This window comes from Bolinopsis microptera, chromosome 7 (assembly GCF_026151205.1).
Source record: "Bolinopsis microptera isolate Bmic1 chromosome 7, MBARI_Bmic_1.0, whole genome shotgun sequence".
Classification (NCBI taxonomy): domain Eukaryota; kingdom Metazoa; phylum Ctenophora; class Tentaculata; order Lobata; family Bolinopsidae; genus Bolinopsis; species Bolinopsis microptera.
Genome location: NC_087078.1, coordinates 10,671,167 through 10,684,503, shown reverse-complemented (window position 1 = coordinate 10,684,503; position 13,337 = coordinate 10,671,167). Strand labels below are relative to the sequence as shown.

Here is a 13,337-nt window from a genome sequence, read left to right as displayed (position 1 = left end):
AAATCCACTTTACCCAAAGCTGGAAAAATTTCACATGTGAAACCTAAATAGCTAAATCAGCATCTTGAGACCTTCTATTATATAAACCCCGTGATCCTACTATAAGCTTATAACTTATTTAAAGGCATTGCATGCCGAAATTAAGATTCACCTCAACTGGTAATATGAACCTGGTATGTTACCTGAATGTCCTCAGTCAAATTTCGAACCCTGCTAATGCTATTCTGCCAAGTAACCTTAATCTGAGGTTCTAGAATTACAGTTCCAATGTTCTAGTATTTGTGCCCATGCCCCAGATAAGATCTCGAGGCAGCTCACAGCTGAAATAACAGAAGAAATAGCCAGTCACCACTTGATTAAAAAACGAGGGAATGACACACATTATCATACGACGGGAATATCTATGCGACTAAAAAAAAGAATGTGGGGTCATTCTGAAGTGGGAACCAAACCACTGCGGTATTATAGGAAATTAGCTAAATAAAACTGCGGCCAACAGATCTCAATCCAGAAATAACAGACCAATATTGGTCGAGGCAGCGAAATCAATCATAATTATAAAGTGGGGTACTGGTCAGCAGTCAAGCAACAATCTGGCCCGGATCTAGTGCCGATTTATTTTAGGTCCGGTATTCTTGACACATATATCATGGTTTCATGGCATGAATAAATACAAATTTGTTCAGTTGAATTTTGGTCTGGCACGTCACACATTTTATTTAAATTGGTGCCAAGGAAAAATTGTTGGAGTTTTCACTTTTCACAAATAATGTAGTAGTTATTTATTAACGACTCCTAAAGTGAGCGTTTTTGAGTATATGATGTGCATGAGTCGGCAATTGCGAACAATTTGCTGTTAGCAACTGACCCATTGAACTTTACTAAAGAAACCGTAATTTTGAAAAATTGCCCTTTCGTAAGACACAAATATGCTGCTGGCCTGGCCCATTAAGAGAGATGCCCAATAAAGTAGATCGTTCTCCAATTTTTTTAGGTGTTTCTGGACACAAAGTGAGTTATCTTACATCTTGTGAAAAATGCTGTGTTGCTCATGAGTCTTTAAGACCTTTCTAGTTAACAGTCCAATAGCCCATTAGTGAATACTAGCAGGAACCCGTCTAACCCTAAAATGGTGTCAAGACTCAAGAGACTAAAACAATTATTACCTATTTAATTCGCATTTTTGACACCACTTGGGGTACCAAATTTTGGGCTCTAAAACTCCTATTTCTTGGCCTATTTTTTATTTTTTCATGCTGATTTGGTGGCCATTAAGGCATTTGACCCAGTCAAAAAAGTTTCAGTTGTATATCTTTTACGGTTTTTGCAGAAATTCGCGTTAAAGTTGATGCCGTGGTGTCAGTAAAATGGCACTGATAAATATATATATATCATCTCGCTTTATATATAGTATGAGGGTTACACATGTTCGTCGAGGAAACCCTGCCTTCTTATCTGTCAGGTAGACCCACCTGACAACCACAACACTAGGTCAACCAAAATTTTTAACATTTTAACCCCAAAGTTCAGAATGACTGACTTTACTACTAGTGTAATGTGCTTGCGAGGAAAACTTAAAAGTGCGCTATTAGCCAATCAGCATAACCACGCCCTGCTTGATTGGACCGTAAAAGATTTTGACTGCACAAATATTATTTTCCAAACATTATAACTGGCTGTTCACACACATCTCAATTATATTCCTCTAGGCTACTGTATTCCAAGTCTTGTCCTGTGAGTAAAGAATGTGTGAGAAGGTATTAATAAAATAAATGTATATTTTTTGAATTTTTAAATCTAATCTGAGAATGAAGTATAAAGAAATTTTTAATTAGCACTGTATAGTTTAAGATATTTATAGCTTATTATAACCATTGATACAAAGGCCATAATCTTTCGCAAGCTCTTTAATATCCACCTTGAAGCCACATTTTATATCCTTGAACCACACAATTTAAACTAAAGCATGTTTTAGTGTAGACTTTTTGTCACAACAAGACTGCAACCTATAGTAACAACTATAAACAGAACCCCTAATGTCTACTAACAAATTTCTTCTAGTCCTAAAATGAGCTCTGTCTCTAAAAACCTAACTGAACTAGCGTTCCGGTGTGTGCAAAAGCTTTCAGGCACGCGCATTCCTTGCCCCGTTAGTTACCTGTCCTTCCAAAACCAAACTAGCAGTCAAGGACAAAAAGTCATACACCAAATGGGCATTATATTTTATGAATTGTTTTACATCTTTTTATTCTGTAAAATGTGCTAAAATTAAATTTCTTGTTTCATTGAATTTCTTGTTTCTTTGATTGTGATTGTTCGCTTGGCAAAAATCCGTTTTTCAGCCACATTTCCGAAAATAAGTCTTTTAGGGTATATGTTGCTTTATAAGTTGTATATAAATGTGGCCATTATGTACATTTTAATGTATCAGAATAGTCTCTACGACCTTCCTAGGCGGAAATGCCAAAAATCACGGAAATTATGAACTGCGTCAAGCCAAAAACTGTTTTTCGGCCATATTTCCGAAACGAAGCATTTTAAGGTATATGTTGCTTCATAAGTTGTATATAAATGTGGCTATTAGGCACATTTTGATGTATCGGAATAGTCTTTAAGACCTTCCTGGGCTGAAATACAAAAATTCGAGTGACCGCGAAACCCTGAAAAAGGGCGTGGCCCGTATAGGGGTGTTCCCGCCAAAATAAAAATTGCCACCTATAAAAATCCTTTAGTTTAGGCTTCCAACTAGTGATTCTTGAAGTCAAATTGCTTCTAACAAACTAATCCAACGCCATTACATACCCTCCCTAACTATACCATCTTATCAATGAGTGTCTCTGCTTCAAAAAAGGGCAACTGCAGATCTAGACGAATTCCTGCCGCATCAATTTGTCCCTATCATGATGACAGTGCTCGATTTTGGGTCAAAACTGCCGAAGGCAGAGTATTGAACTGTAAACGAATTGTTCTATCTAATCCTAGGAAAAGATCAGCTTTTTTGTTGTCCGATTCAGACTGATGACGATGTATTTCATGAAGTGCTAAAGTTGAATAAGTTCATCTACTGTGTAATTACTATATAATCGACTAGCATAATGATTTGGCTAAAACATAAATCTTGATATGATATAAGAACGGGAACGAAGTATTTAATTTTAATACCCGTGTTATTATTATTTTATTATTGATTGTTATTTTACTATTGATACGATCTGATACTCCTAAATTGCCCTTTGAATTATTATTATTGATAACTATAAGTCACCAACTGTTATCTGGTTTAAATCCCGTGGCCGCAAAATTTGTTCTTCATTACATTCGGAGGAAATCAGGTCCTCAGTAACCGGGTTGCCAATTACTGGAACAAAGTACCAAGTTCGGTTAAAGAAGCCAGTTCAGTAGACGCATTCAAAGCTCGACTTCAATGTTATAAAAATGAACTGATAGCGAGTGGAGCATCGTCAAAGGGTCACTTCTGGGATCTCAGCGAAACCTTGATGTCAAAAATAAATACATGTGAGCATGATTCATATGCATATTTCATGTCTAATAACCTATTGATTGCTAAATACCGAGGAATCAATGTATCTTGATTAATAAATTCAGAACTACATGTTAACGTCCTTAAAATAATTAATCATTACATGTTCCGGATAGGAACATTTTTCTTTTTGAAAATATTGTGCGAACTGCAATAGCGTAGAGTGCAGTTGGGTTTCAAGTTTTGTCGAGATGGCTATGTGGCCATAATCCTATTATTATTATAAAGGGTCTCAATAAGAGGTCTCGACTGCCTAGGCGTCAAACCTTGGCAGTCGGTAGTTTTCCTCTGGCCCGGGATCAGCTGACCCTAGGGACCAGAGGGTAAAGGTGTAGAGACTATGTGTATCTACAAATCTTTCGAGGTTGTTTTTACAAGAGACAGGGCTTGCTACGCAAGGGAAGAAAACCGGGAGAAACAATCACAAATTATACAAACAAATATTATAGAACCTAGCAAAAAGAAATTCAAACAATCCTACACTACTACAAATGTTTATTACATACTACAATGTAATACACGATAAACAAATGCTGTATAATCAAGAAACAGGGCTTGCAGGGCAAGGGACAGAACACAGGGACTGGCTACAGAGTGTATAAAACAGTGATTCAGCAAGTACCCATTGGGTATTGCTGAATCTGACCCACAAAATACCACAATCAATACAATAATATACAATATTTAAACAAACATCATGTTTATACAAGAATCAGGGCATGCAGAGCAAGAGAAGAAAAATAAGAGAAAAACTCCAACACATGTATACCCCTTAGTCCAGTAAATAACAATAATTACTTGTACACAAAACTGTATAATATAAAATACATAACAAATACACAGTCTACCCAATATACGGGTTAAAAATTGTATAAACAAGAGACAGGGCTTGCATAGCAAGGGAAGAGATATAAGAGGACCAGGTAAAAAGTGTTTATTACAGTAACCAGTGAAGAATAAACTAAATATAGAGTAGATCTACAGTGTATTATACTCTCAAAAATATCATATGTCTAAGACCATCCTGAGAATTCTGGCTGATCCAAGCAGAGCTGTCTTCTGGAGATTAGAGATGCTCAGATTGCAGTGGACTGCGTCGAGGTGTTTACGAAAGTTAATGGTGATAGTTCCTAATGCGCCTATCACCACAGGGACGATTGTGACCTTTCGTAAATTCCAGTTCTTCTTAATTTCTCTTTTTAGGTCTTGATATTTCAGTATCTTTTCTTGTTCTCTATCCAGGATCCGGGTATCTCCTGGGACTGCAACGTCAATGATGGTTGCTGCGTTGGTTACCTTGTCTACCAGGAGGAGATCCGGTCTGCAGTGTTCGATAACGTGGTCCGACTGGACATGGAAGTCCCACAATATCTTGACTTTTTCGTTCTCCAGCACCTTCTCTGCCCGGTGTTCGTACCACCTTTTACTGCGTGGGAAGCCGTATTCCTTGCACAGACTCCAGTGCAATGCGGCAGCTACTTTGTCATGCCGACACTTATATTCTGTCTGTGAAAGTTTTGGGCACCCATTCAGTATGTGGTAGATATTGTCTCTTAATGATTTCTGCAGAGTCTGCAGAGGGGAGAAGAGCCAGGTGTTTTGTCAATCCTGTGCTTCACATAATTCGTCCTAAGTGCTTGGTCTTGGGCTGCTATCAACAATCCTTCTGTCTCCTTCTTCAAGTCTTGTTGAGTGAGCCAGTTCCAAGAGGTTACCGGGTCCGCTATACCCACCATCTGCCTTGGGAACTGTCCGTGCATCACTTTAGCAGTCCACTTCTCCTTGCGGATTTCCTCGCGTTGTGTTCGGTCGATATCTTGCTCTATCTTTTTGATTTTGGTAAATGTGTGCTGACTCCACCACCTATGTATTTAACCTAATATTTAGTGTATTACAGGTAGACATTGACTTAGGTAGGTATTTTTCTCTTAAGGTAGATATTAAGAATTTGGTAAATTTCTTAATTGTATGACTATTTTCATTATTGAGACGTTTTAAATATTTGATTTAAGAGGTTTTTATTTTATTTTATAGGACTGGTTCACAGTGTGAACAGATTCCAGATTTATATATTTTTTAAGTGATATTTAATAAATGATTAAAAGAACCAATTTTAAAGTTGCCATAGTAAAGCCTTTAGGTCCAAAAATATACCCATTATGCTCACGTAAAAACAACTCTAAATCAGTAGGCTGTCACTCTATTAATGCACCACACCGCTTCCTCCACTGCACTAAAAGTTATCCAATAAATTCTACAATCCTAATTTTGTATCGTGATGGAGACCGGTGTCCATACAAAAATTTTACTAGGTTGCCGTTTGGTGTGAGCAATAGCGAACAGCACGAACACTCCTTTGCCCCGTCAACCTATATCTAATCTATTTAAAGAGTGACAACCATACTACACATTGAATTAGGATTCCTTTAAATATCAAATTGATTTATTGTAAACTTGTTTACTCTGTAATAAATGGCATAAAATTGAATTTTTGTTTAACTGAATTTTTGTTTAACTGATCGCTTCACCCAAGAGTATCTTGTCTTTGACAAAGTAGTCCTTCAGAGCAATCAGTTCTGGGTCTCTACTTCTCACCACATAAGTGGTGAGTGCATTCTCCTCTCTCTTTACGACTTCCTCTATACTATGTAGCCCACGGCCACCCAGTTGACGGCTTACGTATAACCGATCAACATCTCCTTGGGGTTGGTGAGCTCCATTTATCCTCATCAGTTTCCGGGTCTTGACATCTAATGCTTTGGTCTCTCCAGCATTCCATGAGAGAATTCCAGCTCCATATCTTATCACAGGTACAGCCCAGGTGTTAATTGCTTGTATACTATTCCTGCCATGAAGCTGGGATTTTAAAACCTTTTTAACTCTTCTGATATACTCTTTTGTAACCAGTGCTTTCATCTCTTTGTGCAGTATATCATTGGCTTCTAGTATTCCCAGATACTTATAGCCCTCGTCCTCCAACTCATGGATCTGTTCACCTGTGGGTAGGGAGATGCCTTCGAAAACGGCTCTTGCTCCCTTCTTCACCTTCACCACGGCACATTTCTCTAGCCCGGATTCCATTTTTATGTCACTGCTGAACTCTGCTGTGGTATTAACCAGTGTTTGCATTTCGTCTTCACTCTCGGCATACAACTTGAGGTCGTCCATGTATAGCCTATGTGACACTTTCGGTCGACCTCCCTTCTCCAGAGAGTATCCTATGTCATGCTTATTCAAAAGAATGGACAGGGGTATAAGACTCATGATAAAGTGAATAGGTGATACTGAGTCTCCTTGGAATTTTAATTCTCCCAAGGGAAACTTTACCAAGCATCAGGTTAACATACGATTGTTTGAAGGAGGCTTCAAACAGATCTATGATGGATGAAGAGATACCACACATGGTCAAACAAGATAGAATCCAAGAGTGTGGGACGCTATCATACGCCTTCTTGTAGTCTATAAACGTCATGTTCAGGTTCCGCTTCCTTCGTTTACAGTTCTTCAGAATGAGTTTGTCTATCATTAACTGTTCTTTACATCCTCTGCTCTTCTTCTTGCACCCTTTCTGCTCAGGGGGGAGGAGTTTTTGCTGGTCTAAATGGTTGTATATGGAATCTGAGATTAGACCAGTGAACAGTTTGAACCACATAGCTGATAAGCATGTAATAGGTCTGAAATTGCCTGGGATGGGTCCTTTGGAGTGGTCTTTTATGAGCAGGTACGTGCGTCCCAATGTCATCCAGTCTGGGATATCAGCATTGGTTAGGCAATTCATAAGTTGATCTGCAATCCTATTGTGGAGTTCTTTAAAGTGCTTTATCCAATAAGCATGCAGTCCGTCTGTACCAGGAGAGGACCAATTGGTCATTTTCTTCACTCTATCTGCAACCAGGGTGTTAGTTTATAACAAACTGTCGCTGTTCATCTGCTGAGGCTAGTGCTGTTCTGACATCCGGTAACCATTCAGCATCACTGTTATGTTCAACCGGCTGCTCCCATATGTTCTTCCAGAACTTCAAACAAGAATCCTTGTCAGCCTCAGGGTGGGAGATATCCTGTTCTTCAGGGTTTGTTTGAAGGTTTCTGTAGAACTGCCTCTGGTTGTTTCCAAACAACTTGTTCTGGTGGTATCGTTCGCATCTTTTATTAAATCTCTTTATCTTAGCTGCTTTTGCACGAAGACGTTGCTTGAGCTCCTCAATGATGCATGATATACCCTTTTTCTTCAACAGGGGGTGACGTCTGTTGAGCCCTTCTAGTATTTTTTGTTTAAGGGTAATACCTTTCTTCTTCTCCTCAAGATAAGAGATGTCTTTCCTCACCTGGGTAATCTTATCTTCGATCTTTTTTTCCATAGCGGAGTTTTCCGCTTCTCTGTATTCTTATTTGCAGGTTTTTCACCAAGTCTTTCGCTGACTAAATGTGCTCCTGCAAGCAATAGAGTGTTGGTTTCAGTGATTGAAGAAGTAGGAATCTCTGCTATACATGAGTTGATGAGAGATGTTTCCTCCATAAGCTTCTTTCTGTTCACATGTCTCAGGGGCTTGGTTTCTATCACTGAAGGGTCTTCTAAGAGGGTTTTTAGCCGCTCAATGATTGCCTCCTTGTCAAAATCAGGTACCGTTGCGGTGGGGGTGAGTTTTTCGGCGGCAACAGTTGGGATAGTTGCATCCCTCAACGTCCTGATTGCTTGGGAGACTGTGGGTAGAGCTTGAGTTGTCGTTGTTGGAGCCTCTTCCACTACGCTAGGTGGAAGAGTACCTCGAATCTCCAGTAGTTCTATGTCTGAGAGGAGATTATTATTTCTGATTGACCTTGCTTGGTCTGCCAATCTTTGTTCTGTACAAGTGAAGAGTCCGGCATCATCCCACAGTGACCGGAGTCTCCTTCTGTAACCAGAGCGGGATGGTTGGCTCTGGTAATAGAGCCAACATGCCCGGAAAGAAAACCACTAGGTGTCAATTGCACCTAGTCAAGAAACCAAGAGCTAGAGCAGATGGATAAAAGATTTTCACCAACGAGAGGCAAGAAAGGGAATTAACCGGGGGACAAGTAACACCAAATACAAGGATATATATAATATAATTTCAATTACAATGTAATTACTAATACAATGGATATGGTAAATGGTAACACTATAAATAGTAATTATTTACTAAGGATGGAGAATCTTTCAGTACTGACAGTCTATGCTGCTATGATAACGAATAAATATATAATAAGGGGATAAATCTTAAAATACTGCTGTTTCAGTCACATATATACTTTTCTTGGTTTTTCCATTTTGTGCTTTTTTTTGTCTTTTTTGTTTTTAACTTTTTTTGTAGTTTTCTTTCTTTTTTTTTTGTTCCTTCCTAAACATGAATTTTAAGCAATTACAAAATCTCACGATAACATTAAATGATGTTGAGAAGGACAATAGAGCCTGAGGTTCTGGTGGTCTACAGGTGTTTCACCAGCTGTTTGGTCAAGTTCTAGCCCGTTACTTGGACTAGTAACGGGGGAACTAACAGTGTTAATAGTTTAAACTTTGTGCTATAACTGAACCTCAGGAAGAAGACATCTGGCAATGCCAGGGAGTGAGTAGCTCTAGCCGGCAGCCATCCAATGGACTGCTGCCGTTACCGACCCCGGGGGTGCTGACCACGAGTATCAGCCTCGGACCCACTACTCACTAGCTCTGGTGTTCTGAGCGGGGGCCCTTATTATTATTATTATTATTATTCGAACTTAATAAATGTAATCCCTAACTCAGCTCACTCTGGAATCCTCTCAAGTGATATTCTGGAAGGTCTGCCTAACCACGGAAGATTCTATTCTAAGTTTTCTCTTTCGAATCTCTAATTGTAAATGTAAAATAATAACATATACTTGTAGTTAGTTAACTTAAGGTAGGGTCTAAGTGATGCAGGCGTCCGTCCTTTTCGCTCTGAGAAGTGCCGGAAAAAACAGGACCATTAATGTCAGTAGATGAAATTTTGACAAAACTGACATTGTCATTAATGGTCATTAATGGTCATTAATGGTCATTAATGGTCATTAATGGTCATTAATGGTCATTAATGGTCATTAATGGTCATTAATGGTCGTTGCATACCCCCCCCCCACTATCCCAAATTTGAGTTCCTGTGTGGTAGGGATTATCCCCACTATTTTAAGATTGACTATTCATATTTATATCAACTACCTAGTGTTTATTGATATAAACCACTCATTTAGATCCAGGAAATGAATGAACGCTTGTTCTATATATGGTAAGCTACTTTTATTATTTTAATGTAAAGTTTAAAATGTAAAGTTGGAACTTCTGAATGTGTTGAGCGCAGTTCTAACAAGACATGTATTTTCAGCTGTAGATATTAGGTTTTAAAAGTTACCACAAGGTAGCCGAAAGTTATAAGTTCCTCACATAAATTATCACAATGGTATATTATCAATTCTAAATCAATATTCATAACAGATTTGCTAAGAGACATAAAAGACCCTGAATTTCCCAACACGCTTGAAGACCTTGGGATCATCTCCGAGGAGAAAATAACAGTTTCTAATGATATTATTACTATTTATTTCAAACCCACAATAACACACTGCTCGTTGGCTACAATGATTGGTAAGCTACTAGCATTTCATCGTAGGGTTCACTCTTGAAATAGTTTAAATTGATGCGGATTGATGACTACAGAGTACAGATGTGTCTTAAAATCAGTTGAAATGTTCTGTTTTTGTAAAAAATTACTTCCATCTGCGATGGTTGCATTTACATATACCGTCATAATGTGTGATGCTGATATTTCAGGGTTGTGCATACAAACAAAGTTACAAAGGGAACTTGGACAAGAGAATAAAATAGATGTTTTTGTAGAGCCTGGATTCCATGAAAAAGAAGAATCAGTCAACAAGCAGATAAATGACAAAGAGCGGCGCGCTGCTGCCCTTGAGGATCCATATCTTTTAGCAATGGTTGAAGAGTGCCTTGCCGAACCAGAATATTAGTCAATTTTAATACAGGGAATGAGATTTTATTTGTAATAATAATTATTTATTTTTAGATCTTTTTTAATTAGTTTTTTTCTTCATGCTGATGCTGTGTATTAAAAAAGCGTTTATCATTCAAAAATGCCACAAATCTTAGGAGTTTTAGGTATTGACTACAGGGACAAAAGGATTTCGCGATTATCTTGGCCAAAAATTGCGGTACCGCGAAATTTAACAAGCTAAACATTAAACTATACATAAAATTTGTCGCGGTAAATGGGAAATTTCGCGATTTCGTACATGCCACGAAATCCTTTTGTCTCTGATTGACTATATCCTAACTTTTTAAGTTAAGACTCACCACTTTAAACATAGCACAGAAAAATGACATGAAATCATAGCATGGTCGATAATCTATAGCTTTTGGGAACTTTGAAAAAATGGGGGATGAAGCTTTAAGTACACTGCTTAACATGGGTTTTGGATACGAGGAAAGCTCCGCTGCACTTGAACACTGTAAAAAAGATGTCAGTGAAGCTGTTGCTTACTTGACTGATCCAAGTAGAGCTGTTGTCCCGTACGGTCCTCATCTAGAAAATAAGGGAACTCAGCCAATGGAGATTGAAGCATTTGAGGTGGAAGAAGAAGAATTTCCTGCCCAAGGTTTTTGTTGCTGTCACTATCATTTATATCTTTGACTGGGCCAGTATTTTAAGAATTTGGCTGGGTTGATATTATTTTTTTAAATCTGAAACTTGATGTTATTGATTACTGTGAGGTAACAGTAATCAATTTTAGACGTTCCTTCAGAAATGGTCATGATAGATGTAGCCTTCATCATAAATCCAATCTTCAGTGCTCAAAGATATCAAGAGTAGGATATACAGCGAGAACTGGTCTATGAATTACAGAGAAGGGGAGGGACTCTTAAAATGTATTAATGCTGCTACCAGGCTTTCTGACAAGAACATTGTGCAATCTAACGATGACTGTAAAAAGTTTCTGTATGAGGTATTGTTTGAAGGATTGTGTTTTTCATGTTATTATGGTTGAATCAATCGTTTCTGGTACAACTATTTTCAATGACTAATTTGACCAAAACCCATAATTGGGTAGAGTGGACCGCTGCCAGTGTCTCTCTTTTCGAAACAAAAGTGGGGGGGGGGGGGGGGGGGGCAACCATATTAAAGTATATTAAATTATATCCCCGGGTCAAAATCGGAAAAAATCCTACATTTTAATATACTTTAATATACCTACAATTAGAAGATTTATCACCCTACGCGCGTGGGGTGGACTCCTGGGGTGGACTTTTATTCAGCGCGTATTTTGTAGCCTGTTCAACTTGACGTTTTGATTCGTTACTATCTCAATGTCACAGATACACGGAATGTGAGGTGATCATCTTAAAGAGAAACGTCTCAGCTTCCACCTGGTGTAAAGTTTATCTTTGTACTCAAAATATAGCTCGCCCAGTGTGCAATAGAAGTTGACAATACAATAACCACGTCTGCGACCGGTCGCTAGATACCGGAGTGTTGCACAAAATTGGGTCCCTAAATTAAAATTCTATGACACAGTTACCATGCAGAAATGTCTGGAGTAACATTTGGTGAAAATTTGAAGGGTCTACTGTAAATATTGCAAAAGTTATTGAAAACAAACTACGGTAGCTTAATCAGAAGTTTTTGGGAAAATTTCAAATTTTGTACGTAGTGGGGTCTACAGGGGTGGACTCTTGCGGCGCGCATCTGATGGAGTGGCTTTTTCAACAGCCGTCAGTACGGCCAATATCAGAGCACAAATTATTGTGAGTAAGACCTTAATGATCAGCTATGAACCCCTCACTAGAGTAGTAACCGTATCTAAAAACAAGGAAATGTTATTCCGTCAAAGCTCAAATTTTTTACTCTTCTCAGTGCAGTTAGTGTTACTATGAATGTACTAGCTAAGTATCGTTGATCGTAGCTGCATTACACAGTAGAAAGTAACCAAGGAAGACTGCTGATTAACGAAGCAATTTCAACGTGAACAGTTCCAAAATACATAATCATGGCGACGATAGTTCAACTTGAACCTTTATAGTTTTTACAGTCTAAAATCACAATAAAATCACGTGAACTGCAAATCACAAAATCAAATCACTCAAATCTGATAGTCCCGTTACAGTACGCTTTCGTGACAACCTCAACGCTTAAAAAATAAATATTCTGCAGTCTTGTGACCACCGATGGCCCTAACTCTCCCTTGTCCGCGAGGAGCATCGTTGCGACCATGGGGTTTCAGTTCTTTGTTCTTCCCACTCGGCTTCGATAGATCGAATTGGCTGGAAGTCAATCTATCAGAAAGACCTTTGTCGATCTCAGGGGCGTGGTAAATTGTGGATGTCGGAGTATAAAGCTTCCTGAAAAGATTGAGACATTCACTCGGTCTGTTGTAAATATCAAATAGTCCTTGTAGGCAGAGATTTAACTTATGTTGGGTTTGATAACTAGAGAAGGCGATTTGATATTCATTGATAGTATAAGCATATAAGCATAAGTGATAAGTTTATATACCCTTTTTATGGTACCTCGAGGCTCGATATCTGTATTCAGTAATCATCACTCAAAATCTACTTATTAAATTTATCAACTAAACAAGTTAATGTATTACCGTCCTAGAGAGGTTTCCTGAGAATTTGAAGTCTCTGTAGGTTGCTGGCATGTCTACTAAGCTCTTCGATTGAGGAGTTTTGGACCCCTCGGCGGTCCAAATGATTTATAATGCTGTGGGCATTTTCAACATCTATCGAGGTAAACGCCCTCGCAGCATAACC

The 13,337-nt window shown here is 38.4% G+C and overlaps 1 protein-coding gene and 1 long non-coding RNA gene across 2 annotated transcripts in view; one reads left to right on the top strand and one right to left on the bottom strand.

Annotated features, from left to right (window-relative positions):
- Positions 1-10,892: 10,892 nt before the first annotated feature.
- Positions 10,893-13,337, top strand: part of LOC134817950 (ubiquitin carboxyl-terminal hydrolase 24-like) — a 28,684-nt gene continuing 26,239 nt past the window's right edge. Inside the window, exons 1-2 of the mRNA XM_063827331.1 lie at positions 10,893-11,182; positions 11,376-11,530. Coding sequence (XP_063683401.1) covers positions 10,960-11,182; positions 11,376-11,530 — 378 coding nt within the window. The 5' untranslated portion in view covers positions 10,893-10,959. The remainder of the gene's footprint in view (positions 11,183-11,375; positions 11,531-13,337) is intronic.
- Positions 12,528-13,334, bottom strand: LOC134818097 (uncharacterized). The gene is made up of 2 exons (XR_010160608.1): positions 13,175-13,334; positions 12,528-12,923 (listed from the first exon to the last, which is right to left on the bottom strand). It is a non-coding gene; the product is annotated as an uncharacterized LOC134818097 (long non-coding RNA).